General features: G+C 46.4%; 1 protein-coding gene across 2 annotated transcripts; it reads right to left on the minus strand.

Moving 5' to 3' along the window:
- Positions 1 to 2696: 2696 nt before the first annotated feature.
- RNF40 (ring finger protein 40) lies at positions 2697 to 23080 on the minus strand. Of its 2 annotated transcripts, none has more exons than XM_083378644.1 (20): positions 22914 to 23080; positions 20457 to 20653; positions 19226 to 19393; positions 18302 to 18431; positions 17725 to 17958; positions 15344 to 15462; positions 15103 to 15249; positions 13415 to 13489; positions 13190 to 13309; positions 11656 to 11835; positions 11346 to 11481; positions 8040 to 8161; positions 6968 to 7464; positions 5739 to 5856; positions 5169 to 5318; positions 4444 to 4656; positions 4195 to 4320; positions 3816 to 3956; positions 3544 to 3645; positions 2697 to 3443 (listed from the first exon to the last, which is right to left on the minus strand). In XM_083378644.1, exons 2-20 carry the CDS (start codon positions 20586 to 20588, stop codon positions 3267 to 3269), a joined length of 3087 nt encoding a protein of 1028 aa, XP_083234770.1. In that variant the 5' UTR covers positions 20589 to 20653; positions 22914 to 23080; the 3' UTR covers positions 2697 to 3266. The 2 variants fall into 2 exon arrangements, with proteins under 2 accessions (XP_083234770.1, XP_083234769.1); XM_083378643.1 differs by having other exon boundaries at positions 15344 to 15465.
- Positions 23081 to 23294: the final 214 nt, after the last annotated feature.

The following is a 23294-nucleotide window of genomic DNA, read 5'->3' on the forward strand; positions in this document are numbered from 1 at the left end:
ATCCCTAATAGACGCTTACAGCAAAGAAAAATATTGCCGCTTCGCATTTAAAATATTTGAGTGCCTTTGAGGATCTCAGAAATTCCCAGATAAAATAAGCCTAATATATAAAAAATAATCTAATAAACATCAGTTAAGTGAACAGTGGAGAAAACCGAAATTGAAGTACTACAAAAATTAGCTAGAAACTATATGCTCATTAGAAAAAGTTGTTGATCCTGTTATTCAGGCACCTTTTTCTGATTTTTCTGATATATATATATTTAAAGTATAAAATCTTCGAACACCGGGATGGATAAAACAGTCGTTTATTGCTGAAAGATCATAATAAGGTGACAGTAAGACCGGATTGCAAGGGAAGCGATGTGAGACAGTCAGAACAATCGCAATTGGCTAGAGCAGGGATAGGCAACCTCGGCTCTTTTATGACTCATGGACTTCAACTCCCAGAATTCCTCAGTCAGCATAGCTGACTGAGGAATTCTGGGAGTTGAAATCCATGAGTCATAAAAGAGCCGAGGTTGCCTACCCCTGGGCTAGAGCAAGGTCCATCACACGGCCGAGCGCGGAACCAAACAGGCTTACCAACGGTTTTTCAAACCTTCAATGTTTTTTCTCTGATGACGCTGGCAGAGGACCAGCGAAAGCTTAGATTAAGTAGATATACTTTAAACAGTTACTTTTTATTGCTTATTTTATTCAGCAATAAACAACTGTTTTTTATCCATCCCGGTGTTCGAAGATTTCCTCTTCGCTAAGATTTAAGCCATTGGGCTGATGTAGTGCTGGTGCTGGAGCAGGCTTTGTTCAAATCTCCCTTCATCCATCAAAATTCACTGGGTGACATTAAGAAAATTGTGTTTTTGTTTTTTTTGTAGCTAAACCTCTCTCACGGGGTTATTGTGGCAGAGAAATATAGGGAGTGAGTGTCCCAGGATAATGTTGCAGGGTCCAATCTGGGTCCGTCACTGGGACCAGAGGTTTAGTCTTCCAAGCTTTCGGACTTGTGCTAGAGCCCTTCCTTAGGGAACTTCTAACGGAATGTCTAACATAAATAAGTTTCCTTAGGATGGGCTCCAGCAGGAATCCGAATCCAGATTGGATTCTGCAAAAATAGGGAGCGCTCCGTATGCAGCTTCTGAACGAATATAGGCTATATACATAAAATGAATGAATGCTGTCATCTTATTCCAGAGCGCTAGTAGATCTTGCTCTTCTTCCCTACCTCAGCACTGCTATTCTAAACAAAACACCTACACACACACACACACACACACACACACACAAATTATCTCACTCACTAGGCCTCTCTATGGTCTTCAGGAATTGTTGTTAGTTGCAAAGTCGTGTCCGAACCACCGAAACCCCATGGACAATGTTCCTCCAGGCCTTCCTGTCCTCTACCATCTTCTGGAGTCCATTTAAGCTCACGCCTCCTGCTTCAGTGACTCCATCCAGCCACCTCATTCTCTGTCGTCCCCTTCTTCTCTTGCCCTCAATCTTTCCCAGCATTAGGCTCTTCTCCAGTGAGTCCTTCCTTCTCATTAGGTGGCCAAAGTATCTGAGTTTTAGCTTCAGGATCTGGCCTTCTAAAGAGCAGTCAGGGTTGATCTCCTCTAGGACTGACCGGTTTGACTCGCAAGAGTCTTCTCCAGCACCATAGTTCAAAGGCTTCAATTCTTGGGCGCTCAGCCTTTCTTATGGTCCAACTTTCACTGCCATACATTGCAACTGGGAAGACCATTCTTCAGGAATGGCTCCCCTTAAATACCTTGCCATCTTTCCCTTACCCAAACAGCTAGTGTGGTTAAGAGGGGTTCTTACCCCCAGAAATTGCAGCAGATACCCATGCCTCTAAATGTTGTTGTAGAACAGGGGTAGGCAACCTTGGCTCTTTTATGACTTGTGGACTTCAATATCCAGAATTCCTGAACCAGCCATGCTGACTCCAGATATTCTGGGAGTTGAAGTCCACAAGTCATAAAGGAGCCAAGGTTGCCTACTCCTGTTCTAGAACATGATGCCCCATGTCCCTGCTTCTGAGTCAAGGATATTATTATTATTAATTATTATTATTATTATTATTATTATTATTATTATTATTATTATTATTATTATTATTATTTATTATTATTATTATTATTATTATTATTATTATTATTATTATTATTATTATTATTTATATACCGCCCTTTTCTGAAGGACTCAGGGTGGTTTACAGGATATTTAAAAGAAAAATCAATACAAAAGTTAAAAACAATTAAAAAAGATTAAATCAATCCCTGAGAGAAAAATAAAAACCCTTTAGTTAAAAATTCTCAGCCTGGGCCAGAGAGCTCGAAGAGCCAGGTCTTCAGGTCCCGGCGGAATGAACGGAGGTCGGGGGCAGTCCTAAGCTCCGCGGTCCTAAGCTCCGCGGGCAGCTGGTTCCAAACGATAGCTCCTGGCCTTCTGGATTTCATAAGAAGGATTTGGTGATTGTATGTTTTAAGAGTTCCTTGTGCCAGGAATATTAATTATAATTTTTGCATTGTACTTCTGTCATTGCATGTTAATAAATAACTGTATTGGTCGCAAATACTGGTCTTCTGCTCCACACAGAGTTGCCTTAGCTAAAGCTGTTTATAATTTTGTAAAAAAATAATAATTCTCCAATGAGCAGAACACGGTGCACCAATAAAACACAGATACTTAGGTTCAGAGGAACAGAGAGGAATCTTGCAGGAGCAGAGCACCTCTGCATTTATTTTCAAAACACTCAAGCAGTTCTTGAAATTCTTAAAAAATAGAAATGCCATTTTCAAGAGGGGGCATTAGAACTGCATGACTGCTCCCAGCAGCCAGCAGCCAGCGATTGAGGATCCTGTGTTAAATCTGCAAAACACTAGGAAGAGAAACCACCAAATCCCAAGACAAGTTGGAGAACCTCTTCGGGAAAGGCTAAAAGGAAGGAAAGAGCAATGGAGCAAGTTCTTCAGTATCCAGGGAAAGGATCCAACGTTACCCAAAAGAAAACCTGTGAGCAGTCTCAGAAGGGTTCCCAGCAGGAAGGAGGGGGGGTACTTTGGGGGAAGGGATCCACTTGAACAGGAATACCTTAGATGGCTATGAAGGGATCCCCAGACTGGAGCCAACGCAAAAGCTGGAACAAGTTCTGGTGGATCTAAGGCTGATCTTGAAAAAGATAAACCACGAGACACACCCACTCACCCACCCCTGGCAGTCCATGGACGGGAGGGCAAGTTAGGGGAAACGGGGCCAGCTGCTCAGCTGATGTAGATCCGGTGGAAGTCATTGGCACCAAAGGCAGCATTGCACTTGGGGCATTTCCGCTGACGGGTGTCGTAGCGCGTCTTGACGCAGTCGAAGCAGAAGACGTGGAAGCATTTGGTGAGCACGGCGTCCTTCTTGCGCGTGTTGCAGCAGGGACAGGTGAGCTTAGCCTGAGGATGTGCACAGACCACCGTGTGAGGGGCTGGGGCATCAGCGAGAGCTTCCCTTAATTTACAAGCCTCCTCCTCCTCCTCCTCCTGCTCTCCTCACCTTGTACTCCTTGATCTCCTCCTGGAGGATCTCATCAGCATCTGCATACACCTCCACTTTGCGCTGTTTTTCCAGTTTGCGCCGAAGGCGAGATATGTCCTCCTGGGAACAGCGGGCACATCAATGAGTCACTATCAAGCTCCGGGATGGAAAACCCCCCCACACACACACACACTGATAAACCATGGCTGCCTCCTCAGAAGTATCACCCTGAAGCCATGAGATCCAACGGCCTGTTTTACCTGTCACGGCCTTCCCCTTCCCCCTTGCACCTGAGCTCTTTTGAGGTTGAAAGACTCCTTCTCCTTGGCCGCCCTGTTCTCGGCCATGAAGGTCTGGATCTCCTTCAGTTTCGTCTGCACGTGCTCCAGCTGCACCTTCAGGTCTTCTGCCAGCTGGGCTGCCTCCACCGCCTGCAAGCAGAACACGGCATCCAAACCCGACCCGCGCCAACATCTAAACGATGCTCCCCCTCCCATCGTCCCTGCTTGTGAAAGCTCCCAGGGAGAGTCCCGTCAATCAGAGCCCGATTTCTAGGCTTGTGCTTCCCCCCCCTACTTTTTTTTTTAAAAAAAACACCTAATTAGGAATTTAACGGGTGCATCCGATTGCCCACTTTCTAACTCGGCAGCTCCCAGACCAGCTCCTCACCTTCCTCTTGTTGAGCTCCAGGGCCTGGCTGCGTAACGTGAGCTCTTTCTCCACGGTGCCCAGATTGCCCTGCAGGACCCGTTCCTTCTCCTCCAGCTTCTGCACCACCAAGAGCTGGGTGTCCACCTGAGGAAAGCAACCAGAGGCCACAAACGTATTCCAGGAGTTGCCTACATTTAGTGGCCTCTTCCTTCAAAGCTCTGATTCTCACAACTTGGGGGTGGGGGTGGGGGGGTGGGGGCTGCCTACCTGAGACTTCAGGGCCAGCACCTGCTCAGCCAGTTCTTCCTTCTCCTCCCGCAGGAGCTTGTGAATCTGGTTGGATTTGATGCGCTCCGACATCAGCTTGAAGTTGGCGTCATCCTTCTCACGCAGCTGCTGGTTTAGCCGCATGTTCTGCTCTTGCATGTCCTCAAAAGCTTGGCCTGTCACATCCATCTCTGAGAGAAGCGCCTCTTCCTCCTGATCCACGGGGGGGGGGGGGGGGGGAAGGAGAATTAAAACCAATAGAATTGGAATTTCCCCAGCCCAGCCCTTACTAATAATCTCGTAACTGTCTTTTTTTCTTTCTTTATCATGCTAGAATGCGTCAGGGGTAGGCAAACCTCGGCTCTTTTATGACTCGTGGACTTCAACTCCCAGAATTCCTGAGCCGGCCATGCTGAGGGGAAATGGAGAGGTTTCCATGCTGGCTCAGGAATTCTGGGAGTTGAAGTCCACGAGTCATAAAAGAGCCAAGGTTTGCCTACTCCTGGTCTAGATGGACTTCTGGACTGATCTGTTGTTACGGGTTCTAACCGCCAGGCCTTGAGCCTCGTCTCAATGAATGTGGTTCTTCACAGCAACCGGTGGACCAGGTCAAGACTGAGTTTAATGTTTATGGGGAAATTGCAACTGCCCTCAGGGCCTCTCTAGGCTCCTCCTGCTCTGGGGCGTTGTTTTGGGCAGCACAAGTCCCTCCCAGGAATAAATACCTGCTTGGTTGCTGCCAGCTTTTTCTGCAGATGCTCAATTTGTTCCTCGGCCATCTTGATCTTGCGTAAGGCATCCTCATCGGCCATTTTCTTACTCTCTTTCTTCTCTTTTTCCTCCAGCTCACGGATCCTCAACCGCAGCTCTTCCACCTGCCCAAAGAAATGAGTCAAAGAAAGCAGGGGCAACTTCTTCCCTTGAGACCCCACCCCAGCAGAGAATCCTTCCAAGTACACCTGCAGGTCAAGCTAAGATAACCAACCCCAATTACAAATGTCCTAAAAAGTTAGCTATCTAAAGCGCAGCCAACCAACACAGCTGGTTCTACCCTACGCGAGGAAGCCATGGCCATTTTCTTCATTAAAGTCACACTGTCTCGCCCAGAACCAGATCCTGAAACATAGGATCGCACCGAAGTGCATGAAACCTGGCAGCCTCTAACGGGGCTGAGCTTAGCAGACCCAGGCCCTGGAGTGATACACGGGTCCAGGTCTCCTGTGACAAAGAGTGAGCAGAAGAATTGGAACTTTGGGAAGACTCATATCTCCGGATAGGCCCCGCCCTTGTCTCACCTCAGCTTTGGTCTTCTTCTCAGCTGCCATCAGCTGCACTTTGTCCCGCTGCTCCTTGGGGGCTGACTTGTACATGTCCAAGAGAAGCTTCATCTCCTTCTGGCTCTCCTGAGCCTTTCTGAGAAATGAAGCAGCGGAGTCCACATGAAGAACAGGCCCCTGTTCTAGTCCCACCCCTGCTCTATGGCGTGTCAGACAAATGGCTGTCCAATCTCTTTTTAAAAACTTCTGAAGGCGGCTTGTGCATACAGGCAGGATTCTGCTACTTACAGCCAACCTCAACAGAAATAGTGCCAGAAGTGTTCCTGTGGAGATGATTTCCTGGTCTGGTCTACCTAGTTCAGGGCTAGGCAACCTTGGCTCTTTTTATGACTCGTGGACTTCAACTCCCAGAATTCCTGAGCCAGCATGGCTCAGCTTGGAAACCTCTCTCTTTCCCCTCAGCATGGCTGGCTCAGGAATTCTGGGAGTTGAAGTCCGCAAGTCATAGAGCGGCCTAAGGCCTAGGCCAGGGGTAGGCAACCTTGGCTCTTTTTATGACTCGTGGACTTCAACTCCCAGAATTCCTGAGCCAGCATGGCTCAGCTTGGAAACCTCTCCCTTTCCCCTCAGCATGGCTGGCTCAGGAATTCTGGGAGTTGAAGTCCACGAGTCATAAAAGAGCCAAGGTTGCCCAACCCTGACCTAGTGGAACCAACACTTTTTTAAAAAAATCCCATTTATATCCCGCCCTTCTCCGAAGACTCAGGGCGGCTTCCAGTTTAAGCACAAACCAATGTGCTTCCTGACAGATTTTTTCCCCCCCTTGCAATTAGCCTCCTTCCTGAGCCAACCATCCAGGAAAGTTAGTCGAGTCTCCAGGCTTCCAATCGGCAACGTTCACAATATCCAGCTGCATTGTCCTCACACGCGCTAACCACCAGGCCTGCCTCTGCTACCCCAGCACCCCAATTCTCCCCTAGTTTGTGTGGATACACAGCAGCTCTACAGAGTCTCGGGATTGGCAGAGATCCTGCCCAGGTAAGATTTTTTCTTCTTCTCCTTTTCAGTCTAAAGTGCTTTCCAGATAGAACAGAACAGAACTCCAGAACGACAGCTCCCTCTCACCCCCCCCCATCTACGTTCCAGGCTCTCTTCACAACCTGGTTTCAAAAACAAAACACGTCACAACGCCTCCACCTTTCAGGCCCACCCACCCACCCCTTCCCCCCACCCGCCCCGAGGCTCACTTGAGCTCAGTTCGCAGCTGCTTAAGCAGATCTGAATCTTTCTTCTTAACGTCTTCGCCACCTCCGCTACCCTTCTGCTTCTCCCGATCCCGTGAAGAGGAGGAGGAGGAGGAGGAAGAGGCCTCTTTCTCGCGATCCCGTGACCTCTCCCGGTCAACGCCCCGGTCTCCACCACGTCCCTTGGACCGCTCAGGCTCCTTGGCGCGGGGTGGGGGCGGCGGCTGGGGAGTGGGAAGCTGGGGGCCAGAGGCCTCCTCGTCTTCTTTTTTCACTCCCTCCGCGTTCCCGAGCAGCTGAGGAGACACCATCTCTTCCTTGGGCTCTTTCTTGATTTGCACCTCCTTGGATTCTTTCTTTATTTCGGAGGATGCCGTGTCTTCCTCCTCTTTAACGGCAGCGACCCCAGGGTGGCCCTGGGGACCACCGGAGTCTTCATTTCCCGGGGCTGGGGCGGCAGTGGCCAAACCAGAAGGAAACCCGCTCTGTTGCATGCGGACCTGGAAGAAACAGTAAGCCGATCGGCACTTTAAAACAAGGTGGTAGCCAAGCCTACGCGCCAGGAGTGGCGATACATTTTTCCCCAAGAGGGCACATGAGAAAGTGGGACTGTTGGGGAAGGCTGCCGTCACCCTGCTGCCTCTTTCCCTGCCCGGGCAGGGGACACCCAAAGGGACAGATGTGGCCCATGGGTCATAAAATGACCAGGTCTGCTATACACAAACAAGTTTCATTCCATTTTCCACAGAGTACAGGACCGACTGCAAAATGAGATGAAGGGGAAGAACGAGCTGAGGAGACCGCCACGGCTGGTAGGAAACGGCCGTAGCACAAGTTAAGCCCGCAGTAAAGCCTGTCGGATTTTACATTCCTCGTCAAAAACACGCGTTTGAGAGCGCTGGTTTCTTTTTCAGTGAAAATAAAAGAATATCGAGACGACTTGCCAGTCCTCAGGTCCCAGGTTCTGAAGCCGAACGGCGTCCTTCCCAAATCCAAACCAGGCAGGAGAGAAGGGGTGAAAGCCTATTGACCTGATGGCCCGGTCTCCCTTCAGCCGTTCCCCCGGGAGACCCACCTTGTTGATCTCGGCCTGCACCTCCCGCAGTTTGCGCTTGTACCGTTGCACGTCTCCCTTCAGCTGGTGGTTATGATTCTGGAGGCTGCTGATGAGGTGGCGCATCTCCCGATTGATGGGACCTCGGTTGTGAGAGGGAGACAGAGGGAGAAAGAACAAGTGTTTGAGCCACTGTCTCCAGCCCAGCTCTCCACAGAGTGCCCAGCGTCTCCCCTTACTTAATCTTTCATTCAGGAGTATCCCATCCGTCATCATCAGGCTGGTGGCTTCTGCTTCCTTCTTCTGGGAGAAGCATGTGGCTGTTTGTTCCTCTTTTTTAAACTGCCAGAGGGGGTGTGTTCTGTGGGTGGAGGTGTGCTCTGATTGGGTAGGGGATAAAGTGTGTTCTGATTGGGTGGGAGTGTGTTTTGAATGGTGGGTGTGTTCTGATTGGGTGGGGGTGTGTTTTGAGTGGATGGGCTGGTCTCAGCTGCCAGCCTTAGACCTGAGCTGGTGAGTTGTGCTGCTTTTGTTCGGCTTCGTGTTTGTGGTGGTGCCATGTTTTTATAGTGGGTGTCAGTTTGCTTATTGTGTGGTTTGGAGGGGTTTAAAGTGGCTGATGTTGCAGCTGTAGTTAGGTTTCTGTTTTGTGGTTGTGCCTCGTTATCATTGTGGGTTCGGATTTGCTTTTTGAATGGTTGTGTGGTGGTGATGTCATGTGGTGTTATCATGAGTTTGGGTCTGGTATCATTCTTGGTGGTTGGGACTCGTCTGTCAATCAAGGCGGGTTTCCAAAGTGTTGGTAGGCGAGAGGTATCATCTCGTTTGTTCATGCTGTGGGGGCGTTTTTCTATCTCAATGGCTTCTCTGATTATTCTGTTGTTAAAATGTTCAATTTTGGCGATAGTTTTGGTTTTTTTAAAATCAATTTCATGTCCCGTGGCTTCAAAGTGTTGGACCAGGGATGAAGTTTGTTCTCCCTTTCTGAGTGAGTTTTTGTGCTCTTCAATGCGTGCACTTATTCTTCTGTTGGTCTGTCCAATGTATGTGGTGGGGCAGGTGGGGCATGGGATTTCGTATACTCCTTGGTTTTCTAAGCCAATTATGTCCTTGGGGTTTCTTAGGATGGTGGATATTTTTTTTTGTCTGTGTAGAATGCTGTTTTGATGTTGTGTTTTTGGAGGACCTTGCTGATTCTGTCTGTGGTCCCTTTTAAGTATGGGAGGAGGGCTTTGCCATTTTCTTGTTCTCTGTCTTGGGTTTTTGTGGGTGTCTCTCTTCGGATTAAGTTGGTAATCGTGTTTCTTTGGAATCCATTGGCTGTTAGTACATTAGTGAGAGTGTGTAGTTCGGTTTTTTGGTGTTGTTCGTCAGCTAGGTGTTTTGTTCTGGAGATGAGTGTCTTGGCTACGGAGTTGATCTGTGCTGGGTGGTGGTGTGAGAGTGCGTTCAGATAGCGGTTTGTGTGTGTTTTTTTATGGTAGATAGTGTGTCCTAGGGAGCCGTTGGATTTCTTGTAGACTAAGACATCAAGGAAGGGAAGTTGATTGTTAGCTTCTGTTTCCATGGTGAATTGTATTTTGGGGTGTAGGCTATTGAGGTGTGTGAGGAAGTCATCCAGTCGAACAAAAGCAGCACAACTCACCAGCTCAGGTCTAAGGCTGGCAGCTGAGACCAGCCCATCCACTCAAAACACACCCCCACCCAATCAGAACATACCCACCATTCAAAACACACTCCCACCCAATCAGAACACACTTTATCCCCCACCCAATCAGAGCACACCTCCACCCACAGAACACACCCCCTCTGGCAGTTTAAAAAAGAGGAACAAACAGCCACATGCTTCTCCCAGAAGAAGGAAGCAGAAGCCACCAGCCTGATGATGACGGATGGGATTCCGTCGAAACGTCGCTCCTACACCTTTAGTTCTACGCGGGGAAAAACCCGAATAACCAAAGATCCACATACAAACACCCGCGAAAACCTCAGAAATCATATATATATATATACATATACATATACATATACATATACATATATATGTGTGTGTGTGTGTGTGTAAATTTTTTGGATTGCTAACAAAGAATTAAAGGGAGACTAATATGGTCATTTCAAACTCATTTGTTCTCATCAGTCAGCCATACCCTAAAGGTTAGAACAATTGCCTAATGTGCGATCGGCCCAGGTTCGAATCTCAGAAGGGTATGGCTGACTGATGAGAAAAAATGAGTTTGAAATGGCCATATTAGTCTACCTTTAATTCTTTGTTAGCAATCCAAAAAATTTACACAAATATGAGCTGTCACTGTTGTGACTACAGCCTGTGGATGGCCTTGGGTTAGGCTGAAACAGGCAATACACACACACACATATGTACACATACATACATACTAAGCAAGTGTATTCTGAATGCTTAACAAACATTTAACACACACACACACACACACAGACACACACACACACACACATGTTAAATGTTTGTTAAGCATTCAGAATACACTTGCTTGGTCCCAGACACGGGACAAATCTTATTTCCTGTTTCAGCCTAGCCCAAGGCCATCTACAGGCAGTAGCCACAGCAGTGGCAGCTCATATTTGTGTAAATTTTTTGGCTTGCTAACAGTCTCCCTTTATTCTTTGTTACACACACACACACACACACACACACACACACACACACACACACACACCTCCTTTATCTTTTCCCACAACTACTACCCTGGAAGGTGGACTGGGCCCAAGGTCTCCCAGGAAGCTTCTGGAGATGAGGAAGGCCTAGATCCTGAGTTTTCACCTTCTAATCCAACACCTGATCCACTATACTGTAATACCTCTAAACCCCCAAATTTCCAGTTAAAAAATAATAGTAATTTATTTTAAAACACTACTGGGGGTTCAAGCCCAACCTTTCTTCATTTTAAAAAAAATATCTATACCACCTCCTTAGAAAGAATCTCAAAAGAATTACAGAATGATCAGAGAGAACTTTCAGAGTTAAAACCATTAAAAACGACTAACACCGTTAAGGAAAAAACAAAACCCGAACGAGATGGGAGGAATGATTTAAAAGCGACTCCACGTAGGAGATAACTGGAGCCTTTCCAACTTCCTGCACGCAGCAGGGAGAAATTACCTTTCTGCAGGGGAGGAGAAAGAACAGGAGGTAAAAATTCGGAAAACAACTAGCGGCACCGGGGATGGCAGCTGGTGTCCTCTCTCCTCCTGGCCAGGGATCAAAGGCCTTGGAAGAGGAAGGAAAGGCCATCACCCGGGAATGGGGCGCAGCGTGACCGGCCCCCAGGACAGGAGGAAGCGGAGGCTCACCAGCTTGTTCGTTGGCCGCCAGGTTCTGCTCAAATTCAATCCGCAGCATCTCGTACTCCTTGCGCACCTGAGCCAGGGTGTCCTCCAGCTGGATCACCTCCGTCCGCAGCTTCTTCTGCACGTTCAGCTCGTCGCTCTGTCATCCAAGGAGAAAGAAGCCAGGTCAGCCTTCCCCCCCAGGAGCCAAAGGGCGCCCACTCTGCAGTCCCTAACCAAAGGTTACGATGATGACGATGATGGTGACTCAGGGCTAAGAGCATGAGAAGGAAAACACCCCAGCACCCCTGGCGGGAGGGGCTGGAGAGCTCACCTCCATGTGCTCGATGTGACGCAGGTGGCTGTTCTTGGTGGTGAGGAGCAGGGCCCGGGCCTCGTCCAGCTGCGTTTTCACCTGCAGGCTCTCGTTGTACAACAGTGAGAACTGGGACTGCAACACTTTGAACTCCAGAGTCTCCTTGACGGCCTCTTCCGGAAGACTCCGCAGTGCCACCTACAAGCCATTGTGGAGAAGGGGAACAGCCAGGTGCAGGGTATCATTATCCAATGTCAAAGCAAACCGGGAAAAGTGGAGGGGGGGGGAAAGAGGAGTGTTGCTTCGCTGTGGCCCAAACAGCCATGTAAAATTTCTACCTAATCTTCAGCAACAGATTAATGCTAGGTATTAAAATGAAGAGACCTGAAGTTAGCTGTTTGATTTTATTTATTTATTTTTTGAGACACCGCGTGCAAACTAAAGCACTGTTTCTCAGCCTTGGCCGATTTCAGATGCGTGGACTTCCAACTCCCAGGATTTATTTTAAAAGACTTCTGGGAGTTCCAAGTCCACACATCTTAAAAGCGGCCAAAGGTTGAAAAACGCTGAGCTATAGGGCAGCAGTTTTTGCATGGGTTTATTTATATATTTCTCAGAAGGAAATCGAGTGACTAGGAATTATTTGGGCAGGAAGCAAAGTACAGATTTAAGATTCCCAGAAAAGGCTGGTCAGTGACAGGAGTGGAACTGCCATCCCAAAGACTAAATGCACCTAAATTAATTAGACTACAAGAAGGACAGAGTTTGAGATTTCTAGTTCTGTCTTTAAAGCCAAGGTTGGGTCAACTGCAATGTGATTTAGGGGTCTACAGGAGTTGCAAAAGGAACTTGGTGTTGCCACTGACCCAACCTTGCTTTAAAGGCAGAACTAGAGATCAGAGTTTAGAGCAGCATAAAATTACTGCTACAGGTAGTCCTCATCTTATGACCACAATTGGGATGTAAACTTCTGTTGCTAAGCAATGCACTCGTTAAGTGAGTTGTTCCCGGTTTTATGACTTCTTGCCGCAGTTGTTACGTGAATCACACAGTTGTCAAGTGAATCCAGCTCCCTCCCCCCCCACACACACACTGACCTCGCTTGTTGGAAGCTTTCTGGGAAGGCCGCAAATGGCGATCGTGTCAACCTGCAATGCTGCAACCGTATGAAAACATGCTCGTTGCCAAGCACCTGAATTGAGATTAGGTGACCATGGGCACTCTGCGACGGTTGTAACTGCGAGGACAGTGTGTGTGTGTGTCACCTTTTCAGCAGCATCATAACTTCGAATGGTTCTTAAACAAATGTTTGTAAGTTGAGGACTACCTGTACTTAAAAAATACACAGTAAAATTGTGCCTGACGAGTTAATTCACCGATTTTAATGGGGGGGAAAAGCTGACCCAATTCCAAATATTGCATGAATAGCAATACAAAAAAACCACCTCTGAATTTAAGCCTTTGATGTTCCCATTGGTGTCGCTGAATGCTTCCTGCCACTCTCGGGAGTCACAATTTTTTTAAAAGTGCAGGCTTTTCCAAATACCAGTACCTTAAGCTTCTCATTAGTTCTAACAGCCTGCTGCATTTCCTGCTGCAGTTTCTCCAGCTCTGCCATGCGACGGTTGGCAAGTTCTTGATTCTCTTCCAGCTCTGCATTCAACATCTCGAACTGCAAAGCAAGCCCAAATTAAGTCAGCACAGGAAGCGTTGCGAGACCCAAGTCTTGCAAGCTGCAGGGCTGCAATTTATTTCCCAGTCACGTTTTCCGGCTTACCTTCTGCATGCTAAGGGTGATCTGGCCCCCCTGGAACCCACCATAACTGCCTGAGGCATAGTAACCCGAATTCAGCTGCCAAAAAAAAAGTGAAAAATCAGTAACGTCTAAAACCAAATGTATAAATGCGCGCACGCACACATGCACACACACACACATGTGAACAAAATCTTTCACAAGACATCTAGCCTTGCATAACACTGAAAGATTAATCTAGTGTGCAGAGAACTGCATTTTCTGAATTGTGTATGTACCTCTGCAAAATTAGTCAGTTCTGGATTTCAATAGGTTCTGTCTGCAATAGTAGAGTTTTATTGATGTTACTTATCAAATGTATGTGCCAGCTAATTTCAAGACTCAAATTAATTAGAACAGTTTTAACTAAAGAGCAGGCTCAGTTGTGGTCCTAAGTTGGGGACCATCTATAGTCCCTGCCACGTCAGGCTGATCTGATGCTTTTGTTAAACGTTTCCATCAGAACTTTCTTCAAAGCTTTCCCAAACCCAAGAAATAAAAGGTCGTTGGGTCCATGAGGTCAGAAGAAAGCTCTTAAGTCTACTGAGCAAACAGATACATCTTTCCCAAGGAGGAGATGAGTTGATATGAGGGAAAGGAGTAATTCATAACTGAAGATCGGGAAATATCTTGACACTGAGGATTTGAATCTTCTTTTGCCATGCGGCATGTATCGTTTTTTGCTGCTTGAAGTACACGGACGGATGTAGGACCACAGTGTTGTGATTCAGCGTCAGCCTGTGATACCGGCAGCTGAGTCTGATGATTCTGAAGAGGAGGAGGAGGAGGAGGGGTTTGGAGAGCCTTTGGTGTCAGAGGGAGGCTCTGATGCACTGCAGGACTCTCAACCTGGCCCCTCCCATCATGTTCCTCACCAGACTCAGCTGTGTGAGCACGAGGTATTGGACATAGATGATTCACAGCTGGATCTATTCAGGTACGCTAGGAACAGGAGGCAATCCAGCAGAGCAGAACAGAGAAAGGCAATGAGGCAACTCGGTGAGAGGAGGAGAAGGCAATGAGAAGCCATGCCTTGGGACTGCTGATAAAAGGGGAAGGTGTGGGAAGTGCTGGTTGCTGAAGGCAACCGTTTGAAGATCTTCTGCTAAAGTCCTGGTCTGTTATTCCTGTTTAACTCTTGATTGAACTTTTGGTTTAACTCTTGTTTGAACTTTTGGTTTAACTCTTGTTTGAACTTTTGATTTCTTTGTAAATAAATTTGGTTGGTTTTTTTTCCAGCCTGTTGACTATAAAAAGGGGTTGTCCCTGACATTCAAACAGGGCCGGTCATAGGCTGGAACAGAACACACAGTAGTAAATATGCCGCTGAATCCAAATCTGCTGAACTGCAATTGCCCAATGTTCCTCCTCACTGTGAGGGCTGAGACTGCTGGAAATCACAGCCCAGCAAGATCGGAAAGGGGAGCTTTCCAAAACGGTCTCCTGAAAAGCGGGCAACCCACCAAGACCTCCTCCTGCTCAGAGAGCACAACCGAGGCAGACGCTTCCAGACAAGCTCCTCCTGCTTTACTTACAGTCTGGGTGCCCTTCGGAATGGAGAGCCAGGCGAGGACTTCCTGCCCTTTAGAGTTTAGACATTCCAGCAGGCAGTTTCCTCCCACCCCTGCGAGCCAGAAGGGAGGGGAGGAGACCCCCTTGAAGGCCATTCTTGCCTGCTCCAACGCTTCAGCCAGGTGCTTGTTGATCTTCTGTTCCCGTTTGCGCAGCTTCTCTATGTCCCACTGCAGGTCCTCAATGGTGGTTTCCATTTCCAGCACTTTGGTCTCCGATGAAGTCACTTTGTCCTGCAGTTCTGTGTACTGAAATAGAGGCCAGTCTCAGAACAGCCCCTGCCCCGAGCCAACCGCCGCTGCCAGAAGGAGCCAAAAGAGGAAGACGGGACAAGGAACCTACCTCCAAGGAGATTTTGTGGTGTTTCTCCTGCATCTGAGTGATCAGGTCCTGCAGGTGGCGATTCTCCCTCGTCAGCTCCTTGTTGAGAGCCTTCACAACCTCTTCCAATTGGTCAAGTTCTACTGCAGAAGGAGACACCAACTCTCAGAATGTAGACTTCCCCATTTTCTTTGCTCCCAATTGCATTGGGGGGGGGGAATCAATGGCTATTAGCCTTGGTGGCCAGGCAGCAGATTCTGAAGGCTGCTGCTGGGAGACTTAATGGTCTTCCCTGGGTAGTTGACTGGCCACTGCGAGGACAGACTGCTGGATTAGATGATCCAGCAAGGAACCACTTAGGTTCTCACATACAATAGTAGCGACTGTGAGAGAGACTTCGGAGACCTAGTGGACAGCCACTTAAATATAAGCCAGCCATGTGCTGCAGCTGCCAAAAAAGCCAACACAGGGCTAGGCTGCATTAACAGAGGCATAACAGAATTAAGATCACGTGAAGTGTTAATACCACTTTACAATGCCTTGGTAAGGCCACCCTTGGAATATAGCATCCAGTTTTGGTCACCACAATGCAAAAAAGATGTTGAGACTCTAGAAAGAGTACAGAGAAGAGCAACAAAGATGATCAGGAGACTGGAGGCTAAAACATATAAGGAACGGTTGCGGGAATTGGGTATGTGTAGTTTAACGAAGAGAAGGGTAAGGGGTGACAGGATACCATTGTTCCAATACCTCAGGGGCTGCCACAAAGAAGAGGGAGTCAAGCTGTTCTCCAAAGCGCCCGAAGGCAGGACAAGAAGCAACGGATGGAAACTAATCAAGGAGAGAAGCAACCTAGAACTAAGGAGAAACTTCCTGACAGTCAGAACAATTAACCAGTGGAACAACCTGCCTCCAGAAGCTGTGAATGCTCCAACACTGGAAGATTTTAAGAAAAGACTGGACAGCCATTTGTCCGAAATGGTATAGGATTTCCTGCCTGAGCAGGGGATTGGGCTAGATCACCTTCAAGATCCCTTCCAACTTTATTATTATTATTATATAACATGTGCTTTGCTTCCCCAAAAAATCTTTTTTGTGGGTTTGCTATTTTTTTTTGCTTTGAGCTACAAGTTTAAGCAACAAAACACCCAAAGTAAGAATACTGCACTTGGATCAGGTTAAAAAAAATCCTCTCTAGAGGTAAAATTATTTTCTTCAATCCTTTCTCTGGAAATACACAACAGCCTCCCTGAATAACTGTAAATTGTCAGGTAACAAAAAAAGTTGCTAAAAAGCATATTTTCAAAAGCGCATTTTCCCCACCCCCCTCAAAAAAAGCATATCATCTGTCAGAGTACAAGAAATCCTCCACTGCCTGAGCCTTCAGTTTTAACTGGGGGAAAAAATCTGAATTATTAAGTACGGTATTTAGGAAATATTTAATGCAGATTTCAAAGTGGTATTTTTATAAGGTGGGGACAGCCTAAAAATTATCAAGCACAACTAGGTCAAAGAGTGACCCAGAACACTATATGCGTTCGTAATAGGTCCACTTTGGAAAACTCTATTAAGCCATGTCTTCTTCCTGGGAGCAGGACATTCCCAGTTTTTCAACGTATGCATTTTGAACATCCTCACACAACAGTCTGGCAGAGTCTACAAACGTTTTCTGTCTCAACTAACTCTACCCAGTAGCACATCTTCAAGATGTCTCAAGAGGTGTCTTTGATGTTTTATATGTTGATGGCAGCAAGATTACTTTCTGTACCAAAATGGAAGGACACTTTGACTCCCACAACGGACGAACGGCTGCAAAAGTTGATGCAATCAGCAGGGATGGCTAAACTGAACGCTTTGATTAAAGAAGAGAACACAATGAATTTTGTTTCTACCTGGAAACCACTTTTGGACTTTGTGCTTGGGGGAGGGAGTGGGGGGGAATGAAACTTTGATTTGGGGTTTTGCTGATTAGATAGGTTTGTTGTTATAGAAATGGCTAGTATATAGTATTATGTAAAAGTAAAAAGTTGGGGTTTGATGTTATTATCTTATTCCACTGCACCAAAGGGAGCCGGAAGTCTATGCCTTTTCTTTCTCCCCCCCCCCACTTTCCTACACTTTTCCCTTCCCTTTTGCCTCCCCTATTTTTTTTTTGTATTTTTGTATTTTATGTTATAAACTAATAAAAAATATTTTTTTAAAAAAGATGTCTGAGAGGGGATAAGGGAAAAATGTACATCTGAACCAACGCTCCTCCTCGCAACCAAGTCCACAGAAAAAAAACTGAGGCCCCCCAAATCCTCCATTTTGAGAGTAACTTCAGAGGCAGAACGGACAGCGAGAGGCTAAGCGTGGATTCCGAAAGTTTCGAAGGCATCCCCTTAGGTGGGATCTAGTCTCACCTCGCGCGTGGATCTTCTGGCAAAGCTCCTCTGTGCGCCGGTGGATCTTATCCGAAACCTCCACAATGCGGGAGACGGCAGCTTTGGAGAATTCCATGCGTTCCTGAAGCTGAAGCTCAATTTCTTCGTTGCTGCTGCTGGCCAAGGTAGCCAGGAAGGAAAGGGATGGCTCGTTCAGCACAAGATCCCCGGCCTTCCAGGGGGCCGGAGGTGTAACGGGGGACAGCACTGCCTCTGAATGGACCAAAAGAAAAAGACAAAAAAAAGACAAAAGGTCAGGGTTGTCGGCAGGCAGGAGAGCCCTTGATCCATTCCTTACATGCTTAGCGTAATGTCCAAGGTGCTGGGCTAGGAAAGGAGAGATGGTGAGCTCCAGTCTTCTCTCAGGCATGAAAGCCAGCTGGGCCAGTGACTACTCCCTTAGCTCTCAACCCATCTCACAAGGTTGTGGCCGCAGGGCAATCGAGAGGGAGGAGCATCAGTTGTCTAAACCGCCTCGAGTTGATCCAAAAGAAAGGTGAAGGCAAAACACCTAATAAATAAATGACTGCTCCAGAACGTGGGAACCTGGGCTTACCTCTCCTTTCGGAACTCTCTAAGAGAACAGCTTCCAATTCTGATCCTGGGATTTCCAATTTGGGCTCCTCGGCAGCCGGCCCGCAATCACCATCATAACGTCTTAGGAGCACCTGCACCGTCTCATCTAGCTGTAGGAGGGGAAGGGGGGGAAAAAATCCTCTAGAACTGAAGAAACAGAAGTGACTAGAGAGAATTTTAAGAGCATGTAAACAGAGGTGGGCATATGGGAGGAAGGCAGCTTCCAGGCATAATACGAAATACAGGATTCCTTGACTTACGACCAGTCCAAAGGTACCAATCTTCTAGGTTCAAAGTTCCAACAGCTGAGTCTCCTTCCCCGCCCCCCGCTCCCCCCCCCCGATCATATGACATTTTGGGCCTTCGGCATCAGGCCCACGCTTACAGCGCCTCGCAGTCAAGTAACTGCAATTTCTTTCAGGTTTTCAGCAAAAATGCCCCATTGCAAACAATGGGTTTGCTTAACAACTGCAGCATTTGCTTAAGGACCGAGGGATTCATTTAACAACCATGGCAAAAAAAAAAAAGGTAACAAAATCAGGTCAGTCACGTGATGGCCCACTTTATGGTTATTGTAACTTACAACCATTAGGGACCACACTCCGCTGTGGCTGTGAAGTCGAGAGCTATCTGTACGGCAGTATTTTCTATTCTGATTCTGCCCAGCACAGAAAAAAGTTAAGGACCCACAACGGCAGCTTTCTTTTTGCCCCTAAAAATCCTGCTAATGCATTTAAGGTTCCCCTAATACAGGGGTAGGCAACCTTGGCTCTTTTATGACTTGTGGACTTCAACTCCCAGAATTCCTGAGCCAGCAAGGTTGCCTACCCCTGGCCTAGTATGTTAGTGGATGGATTCGAAGCTGAAAGGAGAAAGAGGAGATCATCCAGGAGGGCTCTCTGACCTGCTTCCAGTAGCGGTTGACAATTAAGAGAGTGGCGTCATCAGTGGCCTGCCTCTTCTCCAGCTTCTCTATGCGCTCCCGCAGCTCATCCTCAAAGGCTTGCCGCTGCTCCAGCCGTTCTGCTAGCTTCTTATTCTTGAACTGAAGCACTTTGAGGTCCATCTCCTCCTGCAAATGCAGCCACCCCGAGTCAAGTATGAAATCCTCTCTAATGAACAATTCTACATTTCAACGACTGAGCTCACAAACCCATACCTCTGTAATTCCCCTCATCTCCACCCGGTGGCCTCGCCAGCAAGAGATTCTGGCCACTGCAGTCCAAGAGAACTAGAGAGCTTCAGACTGAGATGACTGCCAAGCATAGTATATCATGATCATAGCCAAATCTTCCACACAAGAGAGACAGATTGCTGCCTACATGTCCGCTTTTTCCTCACTTGCCTTTCCATCATATTAGCAATATACTGATAACAAATTCATGAAACCAATCTCTTTCGCTCTTTCAAAATAAACATGAGTAATAACACTTTAACATATCTGAGATAGGATGAACCATTAATTCACTCCCACCCATCATTTTTTAATGAACCTTTCACAGCATAAGATCTAAGACCTGAACTGGTTCATAACTCAAACAACATTCCCTCTGGAATCAGCTCTTTGAGCTCTCTGGCCTGGTCTGAGCGTATTAATCAGGATTTTAACTGTTTTTTAACTGGGGTTTTATTGTAAGGTTTATATAATTCTTTTAATTGTTTTTAAGTTTTGTAACTGTTGTATCTGTTTTTAAATAACCTTGTGAACCGCCCTGAGTCCTACGGGAGAAGGGCGGTATATAAATTGAATAAATAAATAAATAAATAAATAAATAAATAAATAAATAAATAAATAAATAAATAAATAAACATAACCAAAGTTTTAAGTCTATTTGGTTCCAAAGATAGGTCAAAATTTGCACCTCAATTTGCACCTAGCTTTTAAGAAGACTACTAAAATAGATGGGCCTATGTCAGGTTTTCAAGCAAAATTCTAAGCCTAGGATTTTTTGGGCCTTGCTCTGTAATTTCTTTTAATATTTTTTTTGCTATTTCCTGATATCCTGAATTCTCATTTTACAAACACAGGCTATGTCTATATGTGTAAGTGTTCTCAATATTTCTCCCTAATCCTGGATTCTAAAATAAATTACCACAGATTTTATCACTCAGCACTCAATCCCCAAATCCCTCACCGTGGAAGAGATGCCTCCAAGCCGAATAGGCTCAATCAGCGTAGTGGTGGTCTTCTCCTCCCGGTTGGATTTTTTCTCAGGAGGCCCTGCACCTCCATCTCCAGCGGCCCGCTTGCTTCCAGCCCCTGACATAGTGGCTTTCGGCAGTGGGCCCGAACCCAGGAATCAGGCAGTTAGCCAAAGAGGCAGCTGTTCAGCTAAAAAAGAGAAAAAGTTGAAATTACTCCAAAGCAAGACTAGAGTGCTATTTAACGCATAAAATGTCTAAAGGCCCTCCTCATTTAATTTTGAATTTTAAATATTTTATTGTTTTAATCTACCTTGTATTATAATATTTAGAGTTTTTATGTTGCAATGTATTATTTCTACACCACCTAGAATCGCTATGAGGGAGATGGATGATTTCTAAATGCAGCAAATAAATAAATCACTAGGCTAAAACTGGCCAGAAGAGGGATTTAAAAAGCCCTATCACAGTGCTTTTGATGGAGAATTTGAACAAAAACAGGGATTGTAGCAACATATTTTATTTTAAGAATTGGCTTGGGCAACCAATTTGCAAAAGTGGAACTCTACGCAGCGTACATCAGTAAAAATAGAATTTCAAAGTCCTTAATAACAAAACAACCCAAAATAACACTGTTGGGGTCCATTAACACATCTCACATCCTGGTCCCACCAGTCAGGTTTTCAAACCTTTCTCTGAAGGCTATCAGGGTTGGGACCAGTCAAATTTCATGGGTGGGGGGAGCATTTCACCAGTACTAAACCGGTACATTAAAAATTGCATTAAAATTAAAATTACATTAAAATTTTAAAAATGCAAGAATTTTTTAAGCACAAACCTTCTATCTATCTATCTATCTATCTATCTATCTATCTATCTATCTCTATCTCTATCTCTATCTCTATCATCTCTATCTCTATATCTATTTATCTATCTATCTATCTATCTATCATCTATCTATATGTAAATTTTTTGGCTTGCTAACAAAGAATAAAGGGAAACAAGCCTTTATTTAGCAAGCCAAAAAATTTACACAAATATGAGCTGCCACTGCTGTGGCTACTGCCTGTAGATAGCCTTGGGCTAGGCTGAAACAGGAAATAAGATTTGTCCCGTGTTTGGGGACTAAGCAAGTGTATTCTGAATGCGTAACAAACATTTAACACATATATATCTATATCTGTATCTAAATACTAGTACGTTGGGTGGGTGCTATTAAATACTCTTAAGGATGGAACACAAAATTGGGAATAGTCAGTGCTTTTTTTGTAAAAGAAAAAGGTGCCGGAACTCACACATGTCATACAACCCGCCTTGCCTACCCTACAAGGTTCCATCCAAAAAAGGTGCCGGAACTCCATTCTGAGCGTTCTACGAGAAAAAAAGCCCTGGGAATAGTGAAAACAGCAGGAATAAGGGAAACTGCCGCCCTTGTAGGGGAGATGGGCAGTATATATGTATCAGTGTGCATATATGTATGTGTGTATGCATATGTATAAATGTGTGTGTGTGTGTATGTGTGTGTATATAATGTATATGTATATGTATATAGATATAGATATAGATATAGATATAGATAGATATAGATATATATATATAAAATGTAGGGACGCGGTGGCTCAGTGGGTTAGGACGCTGAACTTGTCGATCGGAAGGTCGGCAGTTTGGCGGGTCGAATCCCGAGTGCCGCGTAGCAGAGTGAGCGCCTGTTACTCGTCCCAGCTTCTGCCAACCTAGCAGTTCGAAAGCACATAAAAATGCAAGTAGACAAATAGGGACCACTACGGTGGGAAGGTAACAGCGTTCCGTGCGCCTTTGGCGTCTAGTCATGCCGGCCACATGACCACGGAGACGTCCTCGGACAAGCGCTGGCTCTTCGGCTTTGAAATGGAGATGAGCACCGGCCCCTAGAGTCGGAACGACTAGCATGCATGTGCGTGCGGGGGAACCTTTACCTTTACCTTTATATATAAAATGTATATATACGTATATGTGTATGTATGTGTATATATATATATATATATATATATATATATATATATATATATATGCATATGTGTGTGTACATGTATGTATGTATATATATATATACACAAATTTAAATAAAACTGGAAGGATAAGAGATGGGAGAGGGAACTTGGGCGAGAAAAAGGGAATAGAAGCAGCCAAGGAGTGTCAAAATCTGGGTTGCTTAAAAAAAGGGGGAGAAACTGACTATTAGCTGCCTTTTCTCCTGCCTAACTTTGATATTTCCACCTGGAGTGACACTTCGCACACTGCTTTCCCCAAAGAAGCCCTCGTATCCGCAGTTTCAGTCATAAACGTGTATTTTAAACTACGGCGTAAAGAAGAAACGGCAGGCAAGACGGGAGACCTCAGGGAGGAGAGGGAGTAATGGAGAGGGGCGAAAGGAAAACCTCCGGTGAGGGAGAGGCTGCCCAACCACTCACCGGCCCAGACGGGTATCCCTCTCCTCCATAGCCCTCGGCCTCGGTACGACGCTGCCGACAAGCAACGCCACCGCAGCTACCGCGCATGCTCGTCCGACTCTCTTCCCGGAGGCCCAACCTCCGCCTCCGCTCTCAACGGAACTCAACGTCTTCGGCTTCGCTCTGCGCTCAGCGGAGTGCGCAGACGCGGACGCTCGTGCTGGCTAGGCGACCAACGCTCCACCTCTTCGACCACAGTAAGGAAAGTTGGGCGGGATTAATTATTCCGGAGTTGTTGGTAGAGGGGCACGGAGCAAGAAGGCGATTGGGTAAAGCGCGGAAGAGCCTGCGTTGTGGTCTCCTCCGATTGGAGCCCACGTTGGCGAAGAGAGTGTTACCATA

Source organism: Vipera ursinii, assembly GCF_947247035.1.
Source record: "Vipera ursinii genome assembly, chromosome: Z".
In the NCBI taxonomy this organism is placed as follows: Eukaryota; Metazoa; Chordata; class Lepidosauria; order Squamata; family Viperidae; genus Vipera; species Vipera ursinii.